Source organism: Neoarius graeffei, chromosome 11 (assembly GCF_027579695.1).
Source record: "Neoarius graeffei isolate fNeoGra1 chromosome 11, fNeoGra1.pri, whole genome shotgun sequence".
Taxonomy (NCBI): domain Eukaryota; kingdom Metazoa; phylum Chordata; class Actinopteri; order Siluriformes; family Ariidae; genus Neoarius; species Neoarius graeffei.
This window is the reverse complement of record NC_083579.1, coordinates 14,341,344-14,368,428: the sequence shown is the minus strand read 5'-3', so window position 1 is coordinate 14,368,428 and position 27,085 is coordinate 14,341,344. Positions and strand designations below refer to the sequence as shown.

At 47.8% G+C, this 27,085-nt stretch overlaps 1 protein-coding gene across 5 annotated transcripts in view; it reads left to right on the top strand.

Annotated features, from left to right (window-relative positions):
* The window catches only part of LOC132894125 (histone-lysine N-methyltransferase PRDM9-like), a 178,662-nt gene that overhangs the window by 125,704 nt on the left and 25,873 nt on the right, over positions 1-27,085 (top strand). For 2 of the 5 annotated variants that reach the window (XM_060933471.1, XM_060933470.1), the window contains 2 exons: positions 19,542-19,704; positions 22,987-23,258. The exons of 2 other annotated variants lie outside the window; for them this stretch is intronic. In XM_060933471.1, coding sequence (XP_060789454.1) covers positions 19,554-19,704; positions 22,987-23,258 — 423 coding nt within the window. In that variant the 5' untranslated portion in view covers positions 19,542-19,553. The remainder of the gene's footprint in view (positions 1-19,541; positions 19,705-22,986; positions 23,259-27,085) is intronic. One more of the 5 variants, XM_060933473.1, reaches the window with a different exon arrangement.

Here is a 27,085-nt window from a genome sequence, read left to right as displayed (position 1 = left end):
GCTCCACCCCTGTCCGTTCGCCTCACCTCATAGTCGACGTCCCCGACTCGCCATGTGATCTCAAAGGGTCCTTGCCACTTGGCGATCAATTTGGAGCTCGATTTGGGCAACAGTACGAGTATTTTATCTCCCGGTGCGAACTCCCTAAGGCACGTACCCCTGTCGTACAGGCAGGTTTGCCATTCTTGGGCCTGCTGCAAATTCTCCTGGGTTAGGTGTGTGAGTGTGTGGAGTTTTGCGCGCAGGTCAATAACGTATTGAATTTCATTTTTGCTCGGGGAAGGTCCCTCCTTCCAATTTTCTCGCAGTATATCTAGGATGCCGCGCGGCTTATGCCCATATAATAATTTGAATGGGAAGAACCCCGTGGAGGATTGTGGGACCTCTCGCACTGCAAATAACAGGGGTTCAAGCCATTTATCCCAATTGCGTGCGTCCTCGCGAACAAACTTTTTAATTATATTCTTGAGTGTGCGATTGAACCGTTCGACTAAACCGTCCGTTTGTGGGTGATAAATGCTGGTGCGGATCGGCTTAATTCCCAATAACCCATACAGTTCGCTCAGTGTGCGTGACATAAACGAGGTGCCTTGATCAGTCAAAATCTCTTTGGGGATTCCGACTCGGGAGATGACGCGGAAGAGCACCTCCGCAATACTGCGTGCTGAGATATTGCGAAGAGGCACTGCTTCCGGGTATCGCCTTGCATAGTCCACCAGAACTAAAATAAAGTGATACCCTCGTGTTGACCGATCTAATGGCCTGACGAGATCCATCCCAATTCTTTCGAATGGGGTCTCGATTAATGGTAGAGGGCGCAAAGGCGCTTTTGGAATGGCCGCTGGATTTACTAACTGGCATTCGCGGCATGCCTTACACCACCTACGGACATGGCCGCAAATCCCTGGCCAATAGAACCAGGCCATTATTCGGGCTAGTGTCTTATCCTGCCCCAAGTGTCCAGCCATGGGATTAAAGTGAGCCACCTGGAATACCAATTCCCAGAGGCTCTTTGGAATCAAAAGCTGTGTAATCGGCTCCTTAGTCTGAGTGTCCTGCGTCACTCGGTATAATCTATCTCTCATAATGGAGAAATAGGGGAAGGACGGGGTGGCGTTTGGCTGGAGTGTTTGACCATCGATTGCTCTCACTTGGTCAAACGCATGCCACAGAGTCTCGTCCCGTGACTGTTATAACGGGAAATCTGCGAAGGATTCCCCGAGAGAAGGAGGAGGAGCCTGCGGTTCCTCGCTCTGATGCGGAGATGACGTAGACGGCTCTGTGACAGCTGCTCCCACCAATGCCACACCGGGACCTCCCCCTGCTGAACTATGGCAGGCCCCACTCTTCACTAAATGACTCATTAATTCCCGAAATCCCGGCCAATCAGTCCCCAAAATTATTGAGTGGGTAAGGCAAGGATTAACCGCCGCCTTTACACTAAATATTTCTCCTCAATAAAGAATGTGGACCGACACTAAAGGGTAGTTGTGAACATCCCCGTGCACACATAACACCTTCACCAATTGTGCTCCCCCCAATGCCTTGTCTTGCACCAGGCTTTGGTGGATTGAGGTCTGATTACAGCCAGAGTCCACCAACGCCTGATATGTATCCCCTTGGACACTCACCGGTATACGATACGCTCCGGCCCAATCGAGGGCGGCTCCTGGCACGTCGGGGATCCGGACCACCGCGCCCACCTCCATGGCCGAGCACTGCTGCTGAAGGTGCCCCGGCTCCCTGCAGCACCAGCAAACCGGCGTGGGCTTTCTCTGTGCACCAGTACTCTGGGGCTCACTCGCCTGAGGGGGGGAAGAGACAGACACGGAAGCGGGAAACGGGAGGGCACCACGGGTGCGGCGGGCCAGCTGGGGTGGAGCCGGCCCCCAGCTCCGCGGTGGGGGAATGGGATGAGGACAAGACACAGAAGGGGAGGGGGAGAGAGAGAGGGGAGAAGAGATCTGCTGTCCTGCCGTCGGAACAGCCGTCAAATGGTCCTCCACCAGCTCGCTGGCCTGATCCAGCAACGCCAGGCGATGGCACTGGACCCACTTCACGGTCCCTTCGGGTAGTCGGGCGATGAACTGTTCCAGTACCACCAGATCAACGATTCCCGCGGCGTTGCGGTTGTCAGCCCTCAGCCACCGCCAGCAGGCATCCCGGAGTTGCTGGCCAAACGCGAACGGCCAGCCGACTTCCTCCAGGCACAGAGCGCAGAAGCACTGTCGATGTTGCTCGAGGGTGCGCCCCACACGCTGGAGGATGGCCCAGCGGAGGTCTGTGTAGACCAGCCGGCTGTCATCGGGGAGCTGTAGAGCGGCCAGCTGTGCCTCGCCCGTTAGCAGGGGGAGGAGGTGCGCCGCGCGCTGTTCCAGCAGCCACCCCGAGGCCTCTGCTACCTGCTCAAAGAGCATGAGGAAGGCCTCGGGGTCGTCGTGCAGGCCTGTCTTCGTTAGGGTGAGGTGGGGAGGACCCACGGCGGTGGAGGTGGTGGACCCCGCCGACGCGAGGAGGTGCCGGAACACCTGACGATCTTCCCGCTGCGCCAGCACCAGGGCCTCGAACCTTTGCTCCTGCTCCTTCCGGAGGGCGACTAGCGCCTGGTGCTGGCTCTGCTGGGCCGTGGCGAGGGCGTGGACCAGGTCTGCGAAGGGGGAGGACTCCATGGGGCTGTTCTTCTCTGTGCTCCGCCCCCGGGTTTCGGCACCACTGTACTGTTGCAATTCGGACGGGTGGGTGGAACACAGAAGGACAGCAGGCCAGAACTGAGTTCAACAAAATCCCTTTATTTGGACACTTTACAGTGACGTTATTCTCCCAGCCACGCATGCGCGCACACACAGGTCGTCTGGTTGGGGAGAGAGCTCTCTTCCTCTGCTCTCTCTCCTTATATAGGGCGCAGTCACTGGGGAAGACACACAAACACACGTTAACTGACATCAGGTGCAGTAATTCTGCCACTTACCTTCCCTGACTCCGCCCTCCGGTCACAGACTGACGCTTGACCACGCCCCCGCTGCCACACTGCTAAACTAAAGAAGTCCACAAGTAACCCGTTTGTCTCCAACTCCATTCGTGTTTGGCATAAAGTGCATAGCTACCTAAAGGTTTCCCAGAATCTATCACAGTTCACACCCATTTGGGGAAACAACAACTTTCATCCAGGGGCTAAAGACAAGGGTTTCACACTATGGGCAGACAAATACATTGGCCAATTAGCTGATCTCTTTCAGGAGGATGTTCTCATGTCATTTGGGGATATCAGGAAACAATTTGACATACCTGCTAAACATTTCTTCAAATACTTACAAGTCGGAGACTTTGTATATAAGATCCAAAAAAAGCTCTCAATACCCGACCTCTCAGCAGTAGAAAAAATTGTGGTAAGTCCACACCAGAGAAGACTTATTTCTTTATTTTATAGGATTCTGTCATCTGGGTCAACAGAGACATCTGAGGACAAGAGGCTTGCTTGGTGTGCAGACTTAGCCCATGTTTACATTAGACCGTATCAGCAGATCATCAGATTAACGTTTTTAAAACGATTAGTGTGCACACAGCAACACCAATACACGATTTGCGTGCACACAGCAACACCAATACACGGATATGCTCGGCTCCGCAGGCATCCTGCGCTCCAAATCACTCCGCCCTGAACAGCGAGTGCCCTCTGGAGGGTGCGCACTCCGGCCCTGCGCAGCTCCCAGAGTGCGCAAGTGAAGTGCACAAGCTGTGATTCGGGACTGAGCCGCTGTGTGTGCGATCCCAGCGCATATCACTTACCACTTGCAAGTGGAAGGATGGCAAGCCTAAAGACAATCATAACTACACAATGGGCAGTATTTGCATCAGTATTTGCAGTATTTTCATACTTTTATACTCTTTAATGAAAGGTGATACAAGGCGGAAGTCCGTGCCGTTTTTCAGCAGTCGCGTCACATGACCAACGCCAGCGAATCAGGAAGGTGGATGTCACAGTGACGTTGTCCAATGACAACGCCAGCTAGAGCTCAGCACAGCGTATCTGCGTATCCGCGTATTCTCAATGTTTACACAGCACCGGAGCTGACACGATCTGGATTGAATACGTGGACCCTGGCGGATTCCCGTTTCCCGGCGTTTCCAGGCGTTTTAATGTAAACGGACAGTGCATCCACGAAGAAAACGAGACAGATACGGTCTAATGTAAACTTGGCCATAGGGTAGGAGATAACTGGGTCTGAATGGCAAACTATTTGTGCCCAATCACAAACACAAACATCTAATTCAAGTTTCAGACTGTTACAATATAAATGGTCTATGAGGCTGTATATCACTCCAGAGGTTTTGAATCATTTCAATGGTAATATTCCTGATGTTTGTACTAAATGTGAAACACACAAAGGGACACTTTTCCACTGTTTATGGACTTGTTCAAAAATATAAGAATTTTGGAGAGAGGTTGTTGAGACACTCTCACATACTTTAGAGGTGAATCTTCCTATGTGCCCAAGAATGTGCATTTTGGGACTCATACTAAAGGACATTAATCTCAGCAGAGCTATCAGGAAGATTGTTACCCTAAGCCTACTTCAAGCCAGACGGACTATTGCAAGATGTTGGAAATCTATACAGAGGCCGACTATAAAAGGCTGGCTAGATGACATTGTTCAAGTTATAGCAATGGAAAAAATAACATATTCACTGAAAGGAAAATATGCACTGTATGAAGAAATGTGGAATTCCTTCTTGGACTTTGTAAAGGGCCCTCAATTTCTTAGGGCTCTAAAATGACCTTACAATCATTTCCCCTGTACAATTGTTGGGAAACCCAATGCCTTAATATCCCCTGCCTCTGTACCAGTGAGTGTATCATCACATTTTGAGTGTTTTTATTTTATTTTTTTATTATTGTGATTATTCATTATTATTTGTAAACAAGTTTTTGTCTGGTTGGTTGTTTCATGTGTTTACTGTATTTGTAACTTGTGGTTCCTTGTAAGGGACAAAAAAAATCCAATAAATACATTTGGGGAAAAAAATGGCTGGAGGGCTAGATACCAATGGGTGATCCGTGCATTGGCATCTTTCATGTGGTGGAACCACTGGAGGGGCGCGTGGTCTGAACAGAGAGTGAAAGGGCGCCCCTGCAGGTGGTACCAGAGGGCGAGGACCGCCCACTTGATGGCCAAGCACTCTTTCTCGATGGTGCTCTACTTACTCTCATGCATCGAGAGCTTGCTGCTGATGTACAGCACGGGGCGTTCCTTTCCCTCCACTTTCTGGGACAAAACGGCCCCCAGCCCTCTGTCCGATGTGTCCATGTGTAAAACAAAGGGGAGAGAGAAGTCAGGGGAGTGTAAGAGTGGCCCCCCCACACAGTGTAGCCTTTACCCTGGTGAAAGCCTGTTGGCACTGCTCCATCCACTGGACCGGATCTGGTGCTCCCTTTTTAGTGAGATCAGTCAGTGGGCTGGTAACATACGAATAATTAGGTATGAACCTACAATAGTAGCCAGCCAGCCCCAGGAACTGTCTCGCCCCCTTTTTGGTCTTGGGCCTCGGGCAGGCTGCAATCTCTGCAGTCTTGTCAATTTGGGGGCACACTTGCCCATGACCCAAGTGGAAACCCAGATACCATACTTCCACTCACCCAATTTCACAAATTTTCAGGTTGGCTGTGAGACCCACCCGCCTCAGCGACACTCGGACGGCCCTAAGGTGTTCTGTGGGCCGCGGCCAGTCACTGCTGTATATGATTATCATCTAAGTAGGCTGCCTCATAGGTGGCGTGAGGGCAGAGGAGCTTGTCCATGAGCTGCTGGAACATAGCAGGAGCCCCAAACAATCCAAAAGGAAGAATGACAAATTGGTGTTATCCAAACAGTGTGGAAAAAGACGTTTTCTCTTGGGATGGAGGAGTCAAGGGGATCTGCCAATATTCCTTCATCCAATCCAGCGTAAAATAAAAGCGAGCCGCACCTAACCGATTGAGCAACTCCTCAATGCGAGGCATTTAGACACCGCGTTGACTTTTCTGTAGTCCACAGAGAACCAGACTGGCCTGTCTGCCTTGGATACCAGGACCACTGGGCTGCTCCAATCATTGTGTGACTCCTCGATTATGCCCATGCTGAGCATGACCTTGAGTTCATCCTGAACCACCGTTTTTTGTGTTGGGGTAAGTGGTAAGGGCGGCTATGCACCACCACCCCGGGGGGGCGTTTCAATGTGGTTTTCTGTGAGGTGGGTGCGGTTGGGAAGGGGCGAGAACACATCAGAAAATTCCTCCTGCAACTTGTCCACCTCTGTGAGTTGGGCCAGTGAGAGGTGGTCTCCACAAGAGACCGGAGTGGTTTGGGTTGTGGTTTTGGTTGTTTTTACCTCCAGCCCCAGCTCTCCCTTCTCTGGAACTTTCGACACCAATGCTTTTAATAGGTTGAGGTGGCATATTTGTAGAGCCCTGCCCCTATCTGTTCGCCTCACCTCATTGTCAACATGTCCAACTTGCCGTGTGACCTAGAAGGGCCCTTGCCACTTGGCGACTAATTTGGAACTTGACGTGGGCAATAACATGAGTACTTTGTCTCCCGAAGTGAACTCTCTAAGGTGCATGCCCCTGTCGTACAGCCGGGCTTGACGTTCTTGTGCCTGCCGCAAATTCTCCTGGGTTAAGTGCGTGAGGGTGTGGAACTTTGTGTGCAGGTCAAGAATGTATTGAATTTCATTCTTACAAGGTGAAGGTTCCTCCTCCCAATTTTCCCACAGCACGTCCAAGATGCCATGCGGCTTTCACCCATATAATAATTCAAACAGTGAAAATCCCATGGAGGCTTGCAGGACCTCTCGTATTGCAAATAACAAGGGCTCAAGCAATTTGTCCCAATTACATGTGTCTTCACTTACAAACTTTCAAATTAAACTTTGAAGTGTTTAATTAAATCTCTCTACCAAACCATCCATTTATGGATGATAAAACACTGGGGCAGATAGATTTAATTCCCAACAACTCATACAGCTCGCGCAGTGTGCATGACATAAACAAAGTGCCTTGGTCTGTCAGGATTTCTTTTGGAATCCCGACCTGGGAGATAAAATGGAAGAGCGCTTTCTCAGTACTGCATGTTGATATATTGCGGAGAGGCACCGCTTCCGGATATCATGTTGCATAGTCCACTAGAACTAAAATAAAGCGATGTCCTCGTGCTGACCGATCTAATGGCCCAACGAGATCCATACCAATTCTTTTGAAGGGGGTCTCGATTAAAGGGAGAGGGGGCAAAGGCACTTTTGGAGTGGCCACGGGATTTACTTAATTGGCATTCACGGCACGCCGCACACCACCAACAAACGTCCCCACAAATCCCTGGCCAATAGAACTGGGCCATTATTCGGGCTAGTGTTTTATCCTGCCCCAAGTGTCCGGCCATGGGATTAAAGTGAGCCGCATAAAACATGAGTTCCTTACAGCTCTTAGGGACTAACAACTGGGTTATTTGTTCACCAGTTTGAGTGTCCTGCGTCACTCAATACAGTCTATCTTTAATATTTGTGAAGTACGGGAAGACGGATGCCGCATTTGGCTGGAGAGTTTGATTACTCTCACTTGGTCAAACGTATGCCGCAGAGTCTCTCCTCGTGACTGCTCTAAAGGGAAATCCTCGAGGGAATCCCCGAGAGCGGGAGGAAGGGTGGGCTGCTCCTCACTCCTCGTATCGTCCTGACGCGGTGATGTGGACGGCTCTGTGACGGCTTCTCCAGTCAGTGCCACACTGGGCAAGGCAAGTTTATTTATATAGTACATTTCATACACAATGGCAGTTCAATGTGCTTTACAGAAGTAAAAACAAAAACAGTAAACAATAGAGAAATAAAATTACATAAAATAATTGTATCTTTATTCTAAAATAATTAATTAAAAGAATTAAAAGAAAATAATAAGAATTAAACAATAGTAGAAATAAAATATTAAAATGCCAAAAAGAAAAAGGAGAAAAAGAAAGAGAAAGGGAAAAAAAACTAGCAGAATAAAATAGAATAAAGTTAAAGCAAATTTAAAACATGCAGAGAAAGTAAAGATTATAAAAAATGTAAAAATATTAATTATTTAACAGAAAGCATCTGAAAACAGCCTGGTCTTTAACCTAGATTTGAAGCTGCCAACAGCAGGAGCATTTTTAATGTCCTCTGGGAGTTGGTTCCATAGCTGTACTGCATAGTAGCTAAAAGCTGCTTCACCACACTTTGTTTTAACAACTGGTTTTAATAGTAAATTTTTCTGTTGCGATCTGGTAGATCTGATTGGGTTAGGCCGCTGCAACATATCACAGAGAGGTAATTGGGCCCTGTACCATTTAGAGATTTGTACACCAGCAGCAATGCTTTAAAGTCAATTCTGTAGCTTACTGGAAGCCAGTGAAGGGACCTTAGAATTGGAGTAATGTGCTCTGTTCTTTTTGTTCGTGTGAGAACCCTGGCCGCTGCATTTTGAACCAGCTGAAGTCGTTTGATGGTCTTTTTTGGCAGGCCTGTGAAAAGGCCATTGCAGTAATCAACCCTACTAGAGATGAAGGCATGTATTAGTTTTTCCAGATCATGTTTTGACATAAGTCCTCTTAGTTTGGAAATGTTTTTTAGGTGATAAAATGCCGTTTTAGTGATTGCTTTCATGTGACTGTCAAAGTTTAGCTCGCTGTCAATGAAAACACCAAGATTTTTAACCATTTCTTTAGTTTTAATCCCTTTTGTGTCAAGAATAGTGGTAATCCTGAGTCTTTCATCTTTTTTTCCAAATAGAATTACTTCTGTTTTATCTGTGTTCAGCTGAAGAAAATTTTGTGACATCCAGCTATTGATTTGATCGATACACTGGTAGAGACATTCAAGGGGGGCATAATCATTTGGTGATAGAGCAAAATAAATTTGGGTATCATCTGCATAGCAGTGATACAAAATTGAATTTTTATTGATAATTTGCCCAAGTGGGAGCATATAAAGGTTGAAAAGTAATGGTCCAAGAATCGACCCCTGGGGGACACCACAGGTCAAGGGCATTGATGTTGAGGAACAATTTCCCAGGGTAACAAAGAAGCTTCTATCTTTTAAGTATGATTTTAACCAATTGATAACTTTACCAGTCAATCCAACCCAGTGTTCAAGTCGATATAGCAGTATGTTGTGATCAACAGTATCAAAAGCTGCACTGAGGTCCAGTAATACCAGGACCGATGTTTTGCCTGCATCAGTATTAAGACGTATGTCATTTATAACTTTAATCAGCGCTGTTTCAGTGCTATGATTGGCACGAAATCCTGACTGAAAATTATCAAAATGGCTGTTTGATATCAAGAAGGCAGTTAATTGATTGAAGACAATTTTTTCAAGGATTTTCCCGATAAATGGTAGATTTGATATTGGCCTGTAATTATTTAACACTGAAGGATCCAGATTATTTTTTTTTAAGAAGGGGCTTTACAACAGCTTTTTTTAGGGACACAGGAACAACACCAGTCTCCAAGGATGTATTTATAATTTGAAGCACATCTGTAATTATAAGATGAAGAACAGACTTAAAAAAGTTGGTGGGCAGAATGTCCAGTTCAGATGTTGAGGAACTGAGATTTTGTACAGTTTTTTCAAGAGTCTCATAATCAATTAAACAAAATTCTGACATTGTGTTAAAGTTATCTATCTGTGTCATTGGTGATTGCAGTTTTTCAATTTTTTGCAACTGAGATATATTATGAGAAATATTCTGCCGTATTTTATCAATTTTACCTTTGAAGAAGGATGCAAACTCATTGCATTTATTAACTGAGAGAAGTTCAGGTGCTAATTGTGGTGGGGGATTAGTTAGCTTCTCTACTGTTGAAAATAGCACACGGGCATTGTTCATATTCCTGCTGATGATATTGGAGAAGAAAGACTGTCTTGCTTTACGAATTTCATAATTATAATTACAAAGCATCTCTTTATGGATTTGATAATGGATGTGAAGTTTAGATTTGCGCCATTTTCTTTCAGTCTTTCTACATTCTCTCTTTAGCAGTTTAACAGCCGGGTACTGCTTCCATGGTGCTTTCTGCTTATCATTGACTCTTTTTATTTTGAATGGAGCAATATCATCCATAATTTGGGTCATATTTAAATTAAAAAATTCCAGTAAATCATCTACAGAGTCTGACATTTTGGTTGAGTTCTGAGAGAGAGCTTGCTTAAAAAGAGCACATGTGTTGTCGTTTATGACTCTCCTGCCTATAGTCGTTGAGCTATTCTGAATGTGAGGAGACATAGAAACTTCAAAGAAAACACAGAAATGATCAGATAAGGCCAGGTCAACAACAGTATAAGAAACAGTAAGACCCTTTGTGATGACGAGGTCAAGAGTATGACCACGAGAGTGGGTCGGTCCCTGTACATGTTGTACTAGGTTAAAGTTATCAATAATTGCAAATAGTTCTTTGGCATAAATGTTATCAGTATTATCTACATGCAAGTTAAAATCCCCAGATATAATAAGACAATCAAACTCTAAGCAAATGACTGATAACAATTCACCAAACTCTTCAAGAAAGACTTTGGCTGAATGTCTCGGAGGCCTGTAAATAGTTAATAATAATATGTTAGGAGAGCATATAACAAGTGCATTGAAAAGAGACTTTGAATATATTTGCGATCCCTCCACCTTTCCCTTGTCGGGTAACATTCAAAAAATTAAAATTTGGGGGAGCTGCTTCGATAAGGGTGGTAGCACTATTTGCTTGATCCAGCCAGGTTTCAGTTAGAAGCAAAAAATCAAGATTGTGTTTACAAATAAGATCATTAATTAAAAATGACTTGTTTAAAAGTGATCTAATGTTCAGAAGGGCTAGTTTTACAGTAATATTTGGTTGTGCACTCTGATGCTGTTTTAAAACAGGAAGGAGATTAGATTGGTTCACCCCCAGGGTTAAATGTGCTCTATGTTTTCTGTTTCTTATCAACACAGGAATAGTGTCAACATCGGATCCCTGCTTTTTTCTACATCCATTTGCAGGGACCCAGAGTACATCAAACAAGACTTTCTAAATGTTCCATTTGGTTTGAGGGTGAAAGGACTGGAGATGACATGTATCTTTTGGATGGTGAAAAAGATTTGTAGCCAGCTGAAAGTCCTGGACGAACACAATTTTGATGAACTGGGTACACTGCTTGTCGCAACAAATTTGGGCTGGAAAAAGAGAGTGTAGCCATAGGAAGCAATTTTTTCATGCTATTTGGGAAATCCATCTGAGGAGAAGTGGAGTCGTCTGTCCTTGAATGTTGGGAGGCCTGCAAGTCAGATGTTTGTGTGTCCTTGATGACAACTTGCAAAGATGATTGTTTAGGCTTTGTAACTATGTCAGTCTGCGACATCTTATCAACTGTTTTCCTCGGTGCTGGCTGAGAAAAGATTGCAAGTTTGTAGTGGTCTGCTAAGACTTTGGCTCCAATCCAGCTGAGTTCAGTGCTATTTGGCTTGTAGAATTCTTTGCGATTCCAAAAAAGATTAAAATTGTCTATGAAATTCATACCAAATGAAGAACAAGTTTTTCCAAGCCAGGTGTTAAGACTGAAGAGTCGAGAAAAAGCAAAACTTCCTCTCGCTGGGAGTGGGCCACTGATAAAAGATTGAATTCCAGTCTTATAGAGCTCAGAAAAAAGTTTTCTGAAATCATCTTGGACAAACAGCTGTTCTCTGAAAACATCGTTTGCTCCCACATGTACAACGATACGCTTAATCGTTTTATGCTCGGACATGAGTTTCAAAATGCTGTCTTTGGTGTCAGAGATGGATGCATTTGGAAGACAACAAATAATCATCTCATAACCTTTTAATTGTCTTACAGTGGAATCACCAAGAACAAGGGTTGTGGGATCAGGTGGTGTTACGAGCTGCTTTTTGCCTCTTCTCACAGCTCTTCGATCTTGGTGCGATCTCTTTTTACTATGTGTTTGTCCACTTGACAAATCCTCTTCCACATCCCTGAGGCATTCAAATTTGTTCTGAAGCTTTATGGGCTGTGGATTTTCCATAGGATTGTAGATCCTATTGTAATTTGTAGAACGAGCTGGTGTTGAAGTAATTACTCTTCTGTTTTTGTTTTTGGGCTTAGCACCCATCATTTGCCAGTTTTCAGTACTCACATTTTGTACAGCTTGAGTTATGAATTCTTCCACTTGGTCTGCAATGTCCTCAGTCTGTCGGAGCGCAATCTCTGCATTCTCAGCCACTGTTTCTGTACTCCTTTCCTGAGATATCGCTTTTAATTCGTCCGTCTTTGGCAGAGCATTAATCTTTGATTCCAGAATAGAAATCCTCTGTTCTAATTCCATGCATTTTCTGCAGGATTTTTTGCTTCCTGGCATTTAAAAAAAAAAGTGGAAATTAAAATTAAATTAAAAGCTTATAAAGATGAAGAAAAGAGAAAAAAAAAGTGGAAATTCAATGAGAAAGTAAAGTATAGAAATAAAGATTAAGAAAGCAGGAGCAAAGCAAAGAAGCGTCCTACTCGCTTGAGTAGGAGGATCCCCCCATGATGTTTTATTGCAGGACCCACTCCCTACTACGTATTCCATTAAGGTTTGAAACCCCAGCCAATCAGTTCCCAAAATCAGCAAGTGGGTGAAACGAGGATTAACCGCCACCTTAACTATGTTTTTGGCCCTGGAATAGAATATGGACAGACACTAGAGGATAATTGTGAACATCCCCATGCACACACCTTCGCCGCTTGTGCTCATCCCAATGCCTCACCTTGCACCAGCCTTTGGTGAATTGAGGTTTGATTACAACCGGAATCCACTAATGCATGATATGTATCCCCTTGAACACTTACTGGTATGCAATATGTTCTGGCCTGATCAGGGGCGGTCTCTGGTGCGTCAGGGATCTGGATCACATGTTAGGACTAGGACTGTTTTGGCCTCTAGAGGCCGCTGTTATTTCCTTTTCATGTCGTGTTTATTTTGGCCTCTAGAGGCCGCCACTGTTCCTGTGTTTTGTGTTTGTGTTAATTGCCTAATTATCTTCACCTGTGTCCTTAATTAGTTTGTCTATTTATACCCCTGAGTTCAGTCCTCTTGTCACGGAGTCTTTGTGCTGTTATGTTTATCTCCAGTTTCCTTTGTACTGTGTTTTTTGATCTTCTTAGCTTTTGAATTTTTGCACTTTGCTTTTCTTTTGGATTATACTCTTTGGTTTTTTTTTTGTCTTTTGTTTTGCCCTGTATATAGTGTATATAGTTTAAATAAACCTTTTGATTCTTTTTTTACTTCCGCCTCACGCCTCTGCATTTGAGTCATCCCCCTGGTGGCCTAGTGGGGGTTTGCTGGATTATCACACCAACGAACCAGGTTCGAATCCCAGCAAAACCCTAACAGAAAGACTCCGTCATGACCGACTCAGCAGAGGCTGCTTCAACTGTCTACCCGGCCAACCTTCAGGGAATTATGGCAGCTTTGACACGCTTCGGAGCGACCATGGACGCTCATGGACGTACGCTCACCAGCCAACGTGAGGCCCTCGCTCGCCACGAGGAACTGCTTCAGCAAATTGGGAAAACCCTGGCACAGCTGACATCTCTGCCTGCATCTCCTGCTCCTGATCCAGTTCCTGCTCCTGATCCAGCTCCCACTCCTGCTCCAGTGCCTCCTGCAATGCTGCCTTCTTCACCTCGCGAACCCAGCCTTCCTGCACCACAGAGGTATGACGGCAAGCACAGTGAGTGCCGAGAGTTCCTTACCCAGTGTCAACTCACCTTTGAGCTTCAGCCTACCACCTACACTACGGATCGCCGCAAGATTGCCTTTGTGATCACCTTATTAGCTGGTAAGGCGCGAGCCTGGGCTACTGCTATCTGGCAAAGACAGGGACCTGAGTGCTTTGATTTCCAGCTGTTTTCTGAAGAGATGCTTCGGGTCTTCGATCAGGCAGACATCAGTACCGACGCAGCCCGAAAGCTCATGTCCATCCGGCAAGGAGGAAGCGTCGCAGATTACGCCATCTCGTTCCGAACACTCGCAGCAGTAAGTGGATGGAACGAGACTGCCCTGGTGTCAGCCTTCCACCATGGTCTGTCTGACCCCATCAAGGAAGGTCTGGCCTCTACTGGATGCCCAAGTGACCTCGAAACCCTCATCTCACATGCTATTCGTCTGGACAACAGGATGAGAGAACGCCACCAAGCCTTGAGCCCCCCCAGCCTCCCTACCTCTACCTGGAGACCGTCTACCTCCTTCAGTGACTGTCCAGAACCCATGCAAGTGGGTCGTACTCGCCTCTCCGCATCTGAGAGGGAGCGCAGAAGGAGGGACAAGTGCTGCATCTACTGTGGCAAGCCTGGTCACTTCCGAGCATCATGTCCCGAACTCTTGGGAAAAGGACCGCCCCGTCCAGCCGAGGGAGGGTTGTGACGGGGCCTACCCTCTCTCCCGGACTCCCTGGCCAAGGAATCTACATCCCGGTCTCCATCTCCTGGGGTGAGTCTGTCCACTCTTGTCAAGCTTTGATAGACTCAGGGGCGGCTGGGAACTTTATGGATATTCACTTCGCCCAAAGCATCAATATTCCGACTGCACCTCTTGAAGTCCCACTGTCTGTGTCTGCCCTCGATGGCCAAGCGTTAGGTGATGGAAGAGTCACCCAAGTTACTTCTCCAGTTTTCCTCCAGTCTCAAGGTCACAAGGAAGAAATATCCCTGCACCTGATTCCTTCACCTGAGTTCCCAGTTATTCTAGGCCTTCCTTGGCTTACTCGCCACAACCCTCGCATAGACTGGGTAACAAGCCAGGTTGTGGAATGGGGCCCTGCATGCCATGCCTCTTGTCTGCTCTCTAGCTCTCCTGTGTCTCCTGCCGAGCCCCCTGATCTCACCGAGTTATCTCAAGTTCCCACAGAGTACTGGGATCTCAAGGAGGTATTCAGCAAGAGCAGGGCCGCCGTTCTTCCTCCGCACCGGGCCTACGACTGTGCCATCGACTTGCTCCCTGGGACTACCCCTCCTCGTGGCAGACTGTTTTCACTCTCTCAGCCAGAACGCAAGGCCATGGAGGAATACCTCAAAGATGCCCTGGTCTCTGGGTTTATTCGACCCTCCACTTCACCTGCTGGAGCCGGCTTCTTCTTTGTCGGCAAGAAGGATGGGGGGCTCCGACCATGTATTGATTACAGGGGCCTGAATAAGATCACTGTGCGCAACCGATATCCCCTTCCGCTGATGTCCACTGCTTTTGACCTGCTCCAAGGCGCCACCGTCTTCACCAAGTTGGACCTACGGAACGCATACCACCTCATCCGTATCCGACAGGGAGACGAGTGGAAGACTGCCTTTAACACCCCATCTGGGCACTACGAATACCAGGTGATGCCCTTCGGACTCACCAACGCACCAGCTGTTTTTCAGGCCCTAATCAACGACGTCTTAAGGGACATGATTAACCTGTACGTCTTTGTCTACCTCGACGACATCCTTATCTTTTCCAAGACCGTGCAGGAGCACCGCCACCATGTCCGCCAGGTTCTCCAGAGGCTGCTACAGAACAATCTGTTCGCCAAGGCCCAGAAATGCGAATTTCATGTTCCCGAGGTCTCCTTTCTGGGATTTATTGTACGGACAGGCCAACTCCAAATGGACCCTGCCAAGACCCTGGCCGTCCGGGACTGGCCTACTCCCAAGTCCGTTAAGGAGGTTCAGCGGTTCTTAGGATTCGCTAACTTCTACCGCAAGTTCATCAGGAACTTCAGTTCTGTGGCAGCACCCATGTCAGACCTCACCAAAGGGACAGGTGGATCTTATGGCTGGTCTCCTCAGGCAGAAAAGGCGTTCAAAGACCTCAAGGACCGCTTCTGCACGGCACCCATTCTGGTTCTCCCGGACACCTCCCAACCATTCATCGTGGAGGTGGACGCCTCGGACAGTGGTGTCGGCGCGGTGCTCTCTCAACGTTCGGAAGGAAAGCTGCACCCCTGCGCTTACTTCTCCCACCGCCTGAGTCCTGCTGAGTCCCGGTACGATGTGGGGGATCGAGAACTGCTAGCGGTCAAACTGGCCCTTGAGGAGTGGAGGCACTGGCTGGAGGGAGCACAACATCCATTCCTGGTTTGGACTGACCACAAGAACCTGGAGTACCTCCAGCAAGCCAAGAGACTGAACCCTCGACAGGCTAGGTGGGCCCTGTTTTTCAGTCGGTTTGACTTCACCCTCTCATACCGCCCCGGCTCCAAGAACACCAAACCTGACGCACTGTCCAGACTGTTCTCTGCCACTAACAGGGAGAATGAAGTCGGGCCTATTATCCCTGTGTCCCGGATTGTGGCCCCTGTCCGCTGGGGTATTGAGGAGGCTGTCCGACGAGCCCAACGCCAGGACCCCGGTCCTGGGACGGGGCCACCAGGCCTCTTGTACGTCCCACATCAAGCCCGGGCCAAGGTTCTCCAGTGGGGTCACTCTTCCCCTCTCACCGCCCACCCGGGAGCTCGGAGGACCCTGGACTTCCTGAAAAGACGCTTCTGGTGGCCTAACATGGAGAAGGAAGTAAGGTCATTTGTCCTGTCCTGTGAGGTTTGCACCAGAACCAAGAACCCACGACAGCGTCCCCAGGGTCTCCTGCATCCTCTGACCATTCCCCGGCGTCCCTGGTCCCACGTGGCAGTCGACTTTATCACGGGTCTCCCTGAGTCACAAGGTAACACGGTCATTTTGGTCTTAGTTGACAGATTCTCCAAGGCCTGCCGCTTCATACCACTGTGCAAACTCCCCTCTGCTCTTGAAACTGCGAAACTTTTGTTTAATCATGTCTTCCGAGTCTTTGGTCTTCCACAGGACATCGTCTCAGACCGAGGGCCCCAGTTCTCCTCCCGAGTGTGGCACGGGTTCTGCAAGGTCATCGGAGCCACTGCCAGCCTCTCCTCTGGGTTTCACCCACAGTCCAATGGTCAGACGGAGAGGCTCAACCAGGACCTGGAAACCACCCTGCGAGGCCTGGCTATGGATAACCCGACATCGTGGAGCACCTGGCTGCCATGGGCGGAGTACGCCCACAACACCCTGCAGTCATCGGCCACCAAGCTGTCGCCATTCCAGTGCCAATTCGGGTTCCAGCCACCTCTGTTCCCGGACCAGGAGGAGGACGCGGGGGTGCCCTCGGTCAACCAATATGTGAGACGGTGTCGCAAGACCTGGAGCAAGGTCAGGAAGACCCTCATACAGACCTCCAGAACCAACCAGACTCAGGCCAACCGCCATAGAAGACCTGCACACGCTTTCCGCCCTGGGCAGCGTGTTTGGCTGTCCACTAAGGACCTTCCACTGCGGGTGGAGAACCGCAAGCTTGCTCCTCGCTACATTGGCCCCTTCAAGGTGGTGCGCAGGGTGAACCCTGTCTCCTACCGGCTCCAGTTGCCCCGGACTCTGAGGATCAACCCCACTTTCCATGTTTCCCTGTTACGGCCCGTACTGACGTCTACGTATGCCCCTGCCCCTAGGAACCCCCCACCCCCCCGCATCTTCCAGGGGCAGACTGTGTTCACTGTGAATCGCCTGCTTGACTCCCGCCGGGTCCGCGGCGGGTTGCAATATCTGGTGGACTGGGAGGGCTATGGTCCTGAGGAGCGCTGCTGGGTTCCTGCTCGGGATGTCCTTGATAAAGAACTATGTCGGGACTTCCATTCGGCCCATCCGGATCGCCCTGGGAACGTCAGGAGACGCTCCTAGAGGGGGGAGTCCTGTTAGGACTAGGACTGTTTTGGCCTCTAGAGGCCGCTGTTATTTCCTTTTCATGTCGTGTTTATTTTGGCCTCTAGAGGCCGCCACTGTTCCTGTGTTTTGTGTTTGTGTTAATTGCCTAATTATCTTCACCTGTGTCCTTAATTAGTTTGTCTATTTATACCCCTGAGTTCAGTCCTCTTGTCACGGAGTCTTTGTGCTGTTATGTTTATCTCCAGTTTCCTTTGTACTGTGTTTTTTGATCTTCTTAGCTTTTGAATTTTTGCACTTTGCTTTTCTTTTGGATTATACTCTTTGGTTTTTTTTTGTCTTTTGTTTTGCCCTGTATATAGTGTATATAGTTTAAATAAACCTTTTGATTCTTTTTCTACTTCCGCCTCACGCCTCTGCATTTGAGTCATCCCCCTGGTGGCCTAGTGGGGGTTTGCTGGATTATCACACCAACGAACCAGGTTCGAATCCCAGCAAAACCCTAACATCACAGCTCCCATCTCCATTCCGGAGATGCCCCGGCTCCCCGCTGCACCAGCACACCAGCTTTCCCTCTGCACTGGCATTATGGGCATCACTCACCTGATGGGGAGAAGACACAGACACGGAAGAAGGAGATGGGAGGACACCACGGGTGCGACGGGTAGGCTGGGGAGGGGCCGGCCACCACCTCCGTGGTGAGGGAACGAGGTGGGGAAGTGAAGAGGGGGAGAGAAAGGAAACGAGGAGAGGTGCCTTGTCCACCTGCCATTGTAGCCGCCTCTAGATGGTCCTCCACCAATTCAATGGCTTGTTCTAGTGATGTCAGGCGATGACACTGGATCCATTCCACCGTTCCTTCTGGGAGTCGAGAGATGAACTGTTGCAGTGCCACCAGATCAATGATCCCATCGGCATTGCGGTCTTCCACTCTCAGCCACCGCCGGCAGGCGTCCTGGGGTTGCTGGCCGAATGCGAGTGGCTGGCCGACCTCCTCCAACGTCAGCATCCGGAAAAACTGGTGATGTTGTTCCGGGGAGCAGCTGACATGCTGCAGGATGGCTTTCTTTAGGTCAGCGTACATGAGCCGGCTGTCAGCAGGGAGCTGTGAGCTGTGCCTCGCCAGTCAGGAGCGGGAGGAGGCGTGCCATGCATTGCTCAAGTGGCCACCCCCACGTTTCGGCTGCTTGCTCAAAGAGAGCGAGGAAAGCTTCCGGCTCGTCATGCGGGCCCATCTTCATGAGGGTGACATGAGAAGGGTCTGCTGCGGTGGCGGTCAAAGCCCCTGCCGACACAAGCAGATACCAGAACGTCTGGCAATCTTCCTGCTGGGCCAGGATCAAGACTTCAAAGCATTGCTCTTGCTCCTTCCAGAGGGCGGTCAGTGCTTGATGCTGGTTCTACTGGGTGGTAGCGAGGGCCTGGATGAGCTCCTTGAATGGGGAGGACTCCATGTGGGGGTTCCCTTCCGTACTCCCAGATTTCGGCACCACTGTAACAACTCCCTGATGTGGGTGGAACACAGAAGCACGGCAGGCAGGAGTTGATGTTCACACACACTTTATTTTACTTATTTTCTTTGCTTTTCAGCTTTACTCACTCACACATGCAACACACACACGTGTTCCGGTTGGGAGAGCTCCCCTCTCTCTGCTCTCTCCTTTCTCTCTGCTCTCTCCCTCCTTTTCTATCCTCTGTCACTGCAACTACACAGACACACAACATTAATTAACCACAAGTGCATTGACTTTGCCATTCACCTTCCCTGGCCCTGCCCTCCATTCACAAACTGATGCTAGGTCACGCCCCTGCTGCCACAAACTCTTATTGTTGTTTGATCTTTAGCTGTGTGAAGACATGAAATCAGAGACATGCAAAGCGTCAGAAGTCTGTGTGAAGAAAGAGGAGACGCTGGGGCTGAACATCTTCAACCATGGAGATGACATCGACAACCCACTTGAAGGTCTCTCCATTAAAGTGGAAGATCCTGACAAGAAAGACTACCTCTGTAAGACATCAGCCCCCTCTGGTGCTTAGTAACACTCACTGTTTATTCTACCCTACATGCTATCTAGTGCACTAAAAGTACAATACAGTACATTTGGGATGTAGCCTCAGACTTGGAATATTTAGTCAACAAATTGTGACCTGAATGAAATGTTTCTTTTTTTTTTTATAAAGTATGAACTCTGTCTATAGAGAGTGTAATATGGTAACAAGGAGTGAGAGAAATTAAATAATATATATTTTTTTATTTCCTTAAAATACAGTAGTCGTTATAAGCCGATAATGTTAACCTGAATAAAAAAAGTGTGGAATAACACACGATGGGTCATGCTGTTCTATAAAAATCTATGCCGGGTGATTTATTTTCATAGCAGAGCATGGCCCAAAGTGTATTATTTCCCTCATACCACAGTGATTTGCCTACAATTACAATTTTTTATTTATTAATGAATGACACATTGCTTGCTTTATTTGTTTCTAGTGACCATTTATTGTTGCAAGAATGTCTGTCATTCTCTCCAGCCACTCCTGTGTTTTGTTCTGAGACGGAAAAAAAAAAGTAGGTTGTTGTGTGACTGAGAAACCAGAAAGCACAAGCTCCTCTGTCCTGAAGAGTCTCCTGTCTTGGGAAACTTACTGAATAATACCCGGGTCTCCTTCCATAAATGTTAAATAAACGTGTCCTAGCACCTTCACCACATTAGAAGATAGTATTTTTTTTTCTTCCACCCATTTTCTCCCCAATGCAGTTAACTGCGAGTATCCACCCACCAGCCAGATCTCTCTAACCATGTGAGTGAAGGCTAACATGTGCTTCCTCCAAGACATGTGAAGCCATCAAACTCCTCTTTTCCAAATGCAGCTCGTGCTACATCACAAGATAGCACTTCCCTCCAGGTGTGTTTTGCTATGTGCTCTCTTCCCCACATGCATGAGCTTGCAGAAGGCCCCAGTCAGCTTTGATTAATAGGGGACAGAGAGTATGCCCCTGGAATGGAATGTTCAATTATGACCTATGGGTGTGAGGGACAGGAGTCCAAATATGTGTATGGATTTAGGGGCGTCACAGTGGCCCAGCTCCAGGGTCCTGGATTCGATTCTAAGCTCGGGTATGCCTTTTGAAAAATGTATAGACCTAGAAATGCCAGCATTGTCAGCAAGCTCAAATAGAGACGTGCGTGTGTGTGAGTGAGAGAGAGAGAGAGAGAGAGAGACAGAGATAATTTTTTTTTTAATGTGTGCAGTTATTTGCACAGTTATGTTTGTACCTACATGTGATTTCCTCACAAATTTGGTAGATTCTGTTTTCTAAAAGATAACCAAACAAGTTGCTGAATTTAAAACAACCATGACCCTGACCAGGCAGGTTCTAAGAATGCTGTAAATAGATCACGTAGTCCCACACTCATGTTATTGAACATTGTTTTATTTTGCTCTGCAAGCTTCATACAGTGGCGCTTGAAAGTTTGTGAACCCTTTAGAATTTTCTATATTTCTGCATAAATATGACCTAAAACATCATCAGATTTTCACACAAGTCCTAAAAGTAGATAAAGAGAACCCAGTTAAACAAATGAGACAAAAATATTATACTTGGTCATTTATTTATTGAGAAAAATGATCCAATATTACATATCTGTGAGTGGCAAAAGTATGTGAACCTCTAGGATTAGCAATTAATTTGAAAGTGAAATTCGAGTCAGGTGTTTTCAATCAATGGGATGACAATCAGGTGTGAGTGGGCATCCTTGTTTTATTTAAAGAACAGAGATCTATCAAAGTCGGATCTTCACAACACATGTTTGTGGAAGTGTATCATGGCACGAACAAAAGAGATTTCTGAGGACCTCAGAAAAAGCGTTGTTGATGCTCATCAGGCTGGAAAAGGTTACAAAACCATCTCTAAAGAGTTTGGACTCCACCAATCCACAATCAGACAGATTGTGTACAAATGGAGGAAATTCAAGACCATTGTTACCCTCCCCAGGAGTGGTTGACCAACAAAGATCACTCCAAGAGCAAGGCGTGTAATAGTTGGCAAGGTCACAAAGGACCGCACGGTAACTTCTAAGCAACTGAAGGCCTCTCTCACATTGGCTAATGTTAATGTTCATGAGTCCACCATCAGGAGGACACTGAACAACAATGGTGTGCATGGCAGGGTTGCAAGGAGAAAGCCACTGCTCTCCAAAAAGAACATTGCTGCTCATCTGGTTTGCTAAAGATCACATGGACAAGCCACAAGGCTATTGGAAAAATGTTTTGTGGATGGATGAGACCAAACTAGAACTTTTTGGTTTAAATGAGGAGTGTTATGTTTGGAGAAAGGAAAACACTGCATTCCAGCATAAGAACCTTATCCCATCTGTGAAACATGCTGGTGGTAGTATCATGGTTTGGACCTGTTTTGCTGCATCTGGGCCAGGGCGGCTTGCCATCATTGATGGAACAATGAATTCTGAATTATACCAGCAAATTCTAAAGGAAAATGTCAGGACATCTGTCCATGAACTGAATCTCAAGAAAAGGTGGGTCATGCAGCAAGACAATGACCCTAAGCACACAAGTCATTCTACCAAAAATGGTTAAAGAAGAATAAAGGTAATGTTTTGGAATGGCCAAGTCAAAGTCCTGACCTTAATCCAATGGAAATGTTGTGGAAGGACCTGAAGCGAGCAATTCATGTGAGGAAACCCACCAACATCCCAGAGTTGAAGCTGTTCTGTACGGAGGAACGGGCTAAGTTTCCTCCAAGCGGGTGTGCAGGACTGATCAACAGTTACCAGAAATGTGTAGTTGCAATTATTGCTGTACAAGGGGGTCACACCAGATATTGAAAGCAAAGGTTCAGATACTTTTGCCACTCACAGATATGTAATATTGGATCATTTTCCTCAATAAATAAATGACCAAGTATAATATTTTTGTCTCATTTGTTTAACTGGGTTCTCTGTATCTACTTTTAGGCCTTGTGTGAAAATCTGATGTTGTTTTAGGTCATATTTATGCAGAAATATAGAAAATTCTAAAGGGTTCACAAACTTTCAAGCACCACTGTATCTGACCACTTATTTACTCCCATACTCGTGTACCTTGTTGTGTCCTGTGAGATCTCAATCCTGATGGACACCTCTAGTCTCAACCATATGCTCAGTGAACCTTTCTGGCAAGTTTTCTTTGGATAAACTTCATACAGTACTAATGTATATGGTCTTAGATATAAACACACATTGCACACACATTCAGGCCTCATTTCTTCCTATTGTGTTTTCTCTACTTCCAGACTGTGAAGTTTGCAAATCCTTCTTCTTCAGCAAATGTGAGGTTCATGGACCGCCCCTCTTCATCCCAGATACTCCTGTTCCCATGGGGGTCCCTGACCGAGCCAGACAAACTCTTCCTTCTGGGTTAGAAATCCAGAAGTCCAGTATTCCTGATGCAGGCCTGGGAGTGTTTAATAAGGGGGAGACTGTTCCAATAGGTGCACACTTCGGACCCTATCAGGGAGAGCTGGTAAACAGAGCGGAATCCAGGAACAGTGCATACTCCTGGGTTGTGAGTTTGTCATAAATTAAAAAAAATTAAACAAGCCTTACCTGTAAGGTGAAGTTGGATTGTGATTCTAATAAGTCTGAGGTGATGTGCTGAGGGTTAACATGAGATGCACACCTGCTGCTGAGGATATTCATATTTTTAAAGATTGTGGGCATGATTATAAAGAACAAGGTAAAAAAGAAAAGAACAGGTAAGGCTTGTCTAATTTTTTGATTCTACCAAATCCTGGTGATGTCACTTCCTGTCAACATGAGATTTTACAGCAATAATTGTGGTCCCAACAATATTATTCAGCCAGGAAAAGATTATTGAAACATAACCATATCAACCAACCAGATCCACTCATTGTAATATAGCTGCAGCAAAGATATTCTCAGTAATCACAGGTTTGTGATAAAATGTGTGAAAAGTTGGGTCCCAAGACCATTCTCTATGCTTCAATATTTCATCAGTGGGAATCCCCTGACTGGCTTTTGAAATGGCTGCGGATCTGTTACTGTGAGCTTTGAACTTTGTTGTATCCACATCACTTGCTTGCAGAATGGTTTTAATCCATCGTCCAATAGTGCCTGTTAGTAACAGGTCAATATGGCTTGATATAGGTGTAATGGTTCTAACAAAGGGCGGAGCACAGAGGACGGAAGGACAGAGATCAGGTTCGTAAACCGGGGTTTTTATTGCCACACTTTTCAGTGAACAACCAACACAGACACACACACACACACACACACACACACACAACCGGTGTCTAGTTCGGGGATAAGCTCCTCTGCTCTCGCTCTCCCTCCTTAAGTAGGGCGCGGTCACTGGGAAGACACACACAAACACAAGTTAATTGACATCAGGTGTAGTGATTCTGCCACTTACCTTCCCTGACTCCGCCCTCCTGTCACAGACAGGCACTTGACCACGCCCCCGCTGCCACATACCCCCACCGCCCGACTCAGGCCGGGCGGCCGTCCGGCCTGCAGCTGACTATCCCCCCCCCGTTGACGGGAGAGGAAGTCTGCCACGACCTGTGCCTGTCCCCGGCCTGTGGACCACCTTGAAATTAAAGGGTTGGAGTGCCAGATACCAACGGGTGATCCGCGCATTGGCATCCTTCATGCGGTGGAGCCACTGGAGGGGCACGTGGTCCGAACAGAGGGTGAAAGGGCGCCCCAGCAGGTAGTAACGGAGGGCGAGGACCGCCCACTTGATTGCCAAGCACTCTTTTTCAATTGTGCTGTAGCGCCCCTCACGCACCGACAGCTTCCTACTGATGTATAAGACTGGGCGGTCCTCCCCTTCCACCTCCTGGAACAAAACAGCCCCCAGCCCTCTGTCCGACGCATCCGTCTGTAACATAAAGGGGAGAGAAAAGTCAGGGGAGTGTAAAAGTGGCCCCCCACACAGTGCGGCCTTTACCTCAGAGAAAGCCCGCTGGCATTGCTCCATCCACTGGACCGGATCTGGTGCCGCCTTTTTAGTGAGATCAGTCAGCGGGCTGGTGACGTCTGAATAATTAGGTATAAACCTACAATAATAGCCAGCCAGCCCCGGGAACTGTCTCACCCCCTTTTTGGTCTTGGGCCTCGGGCAGGCCGCAATTGCTGCAGTCTTGTTAATTTGGGGACGCACCTGCCCGTTGCCCAAGTGGAAGCCCAGGTACCGTACTTCCACCCGCCCAATCGCACACTTCTTCGGATTGGCTGTGAGACCCTCTCGCCTCAGCGACCTAAGGACGGCCCTCAGATATTCGAGGTGCCTCGGCCAGTCATTACTATAGATGATAAAGTCGTCGAGGTAGGCAGCCACATAGGTGGCGTGGGGGCGGAGGACCCTGTCCATCAGCCGCTGAAACATAGCGGGCGCCCCAAACAGCCCAAAAGGAAGTGTGACGAATTGGTGTAAACTGAATGGTGTGGAAAAGGCCGTTTTTTCTCGGGATAGTGGAGTCAAGCGGATCTGCCAATATCCCTTCGTTAAATCCAGTGTCGAATAAAAGCGAGCAGTGCCTAGTCGATCGAGCAACTCATCAATACGAGGCATTGGGTACGCATCGAATTTAGACACCGCGTTGAGTTTTCTATAGTCCACACAGAACCGGACCGACCCATCGGCCTTGGGAACCAAGACCTCCGGGCTGCTCCAGTCACTGTGTGGCTCCTTGACGATGCCCATTTCGAGCATGGCCTCGAGTTCTTCCTGAACCACTTTTTTCTTGTGTTCGGGTAGCCTGTAAGGGCGGCTGCGCACTACCACCGCCGGGGGCATCTCAATGTGGTGTTCTATGAGGCTGGTGCGGCTGGGCAGGGGCAAGAACACGTCCGAAAACTCGGTCTGCAACTGGGCAACCTCCGTGAGTTGGATCGGGGAGAGGTGGTCTCCACAGGGGACTGGGGAGGTACGCGATGTCAATGTTCCCTTTTGAACCTCCAGCCCCAGCTCCGCCTTCTCCGGAACCACTGACACCAACACCACGGGGACCTCCTCATTCCAGAGTTTGAGCAGATTGAGGTGGTAAATCTGTAATGCCCCACCCCTGTCCGTTCGGCTCACCTCATAGTCGACGTCCCCGACTCGCCATGTGACCTCAAAGGGTCCTTGCCACTTGGCGATCAATTTGGAGCTCGATTTGGGCAACAGTACGAGTACTTTATCTCCCGGTGCAAACTCCCTAAGGCACGTACCCCTGTCGTACAGGCAGGTTTGCCGTTCTTGGGCCTGCTGCAAATTCTCCTGGGTTAGGTGTGTGAGTGTGTGGAGTTTTGCGCGCAGGTCAATAACGTATTGAATTTCATTTTTGCTCGGGGAAGGTCCCTCCTTCCAATTTTATCGCAGTATATCTAGGATGCCGCGTGGCTTACGCCCATATAATAATTTGAATGGGAAGAACCCCGTGGAGGCTTGTGGGACCTCTCGCACTGCAAATAACAGGGGTTCGAGCCATTTATCCCAATTGCATGCGTCCTCGCGAACAAACTTTTTAATTATATTCTTGAGTGTGCGATTGAACCGTTCGACTAAGCTGTCCGTTTGTGGGTGATAAATGCTGGTGCGGATCAGCTTAATTCCCAATAACCCATACAGTTCGCTCAGTGTGCGTGACATAAACGAGGTGCCTTGATCAGTCAAAATCTCTTTGGGGATTCCGACTCGGGAGATGGCGCGGAAGAGCGCCTCCGCAATACTGCGTGCTGAGATATTGTGAAGAGGCACTGCTTCCGGGTATCGCGTTGCATAGTCCACCAGAACTAAAATAAAGTGATACCCTCGTGTTGACCGATCTAATGGCCTGACGAGATCCATCCCAATTCTTTCGAATGGGGTCTTGATTAATGGTAGAGGGCGCAAAGGTGCTTTTGGAATGGCCGCTGGATTTACTAACTGGCATTCGCGGCACGCTGTACACCACCTACGGACATCGCCGCGAATCCCTGGCCAATAGAATCGGGCCATTATTCAGGCTAGTGTCTTATCCTGCCCTAAGTGTCCAGCCATGGGATGAAAGGGAGCCACCTGGAATACCAATTCCCAGCGGCTTTTTGGAATCAAAAGCTGTGTGATTTGCTCTTTCGTCTGAGTGTCCTGCGTCACTCGGTATAATCTATCCTTCATAATAGAACAATAGGTGAAGGACGGGGTGGCGTTCGGCAGGATCGTTTGACCATCGATTACTCTCACTTGGTCAAACGCATGCCGCAGAGTCTCATCTTGCGACTGCTCTAACGGGAAATCCGCCAGGGATTCCCCGAGAGAGGGAGGAGGAACCTGTGGCTCCTCACTCTGACGCGGAGATGACGTAGACGTAGGCTCTGTGACAGCTGCTCCCGCCAAGGTGACAC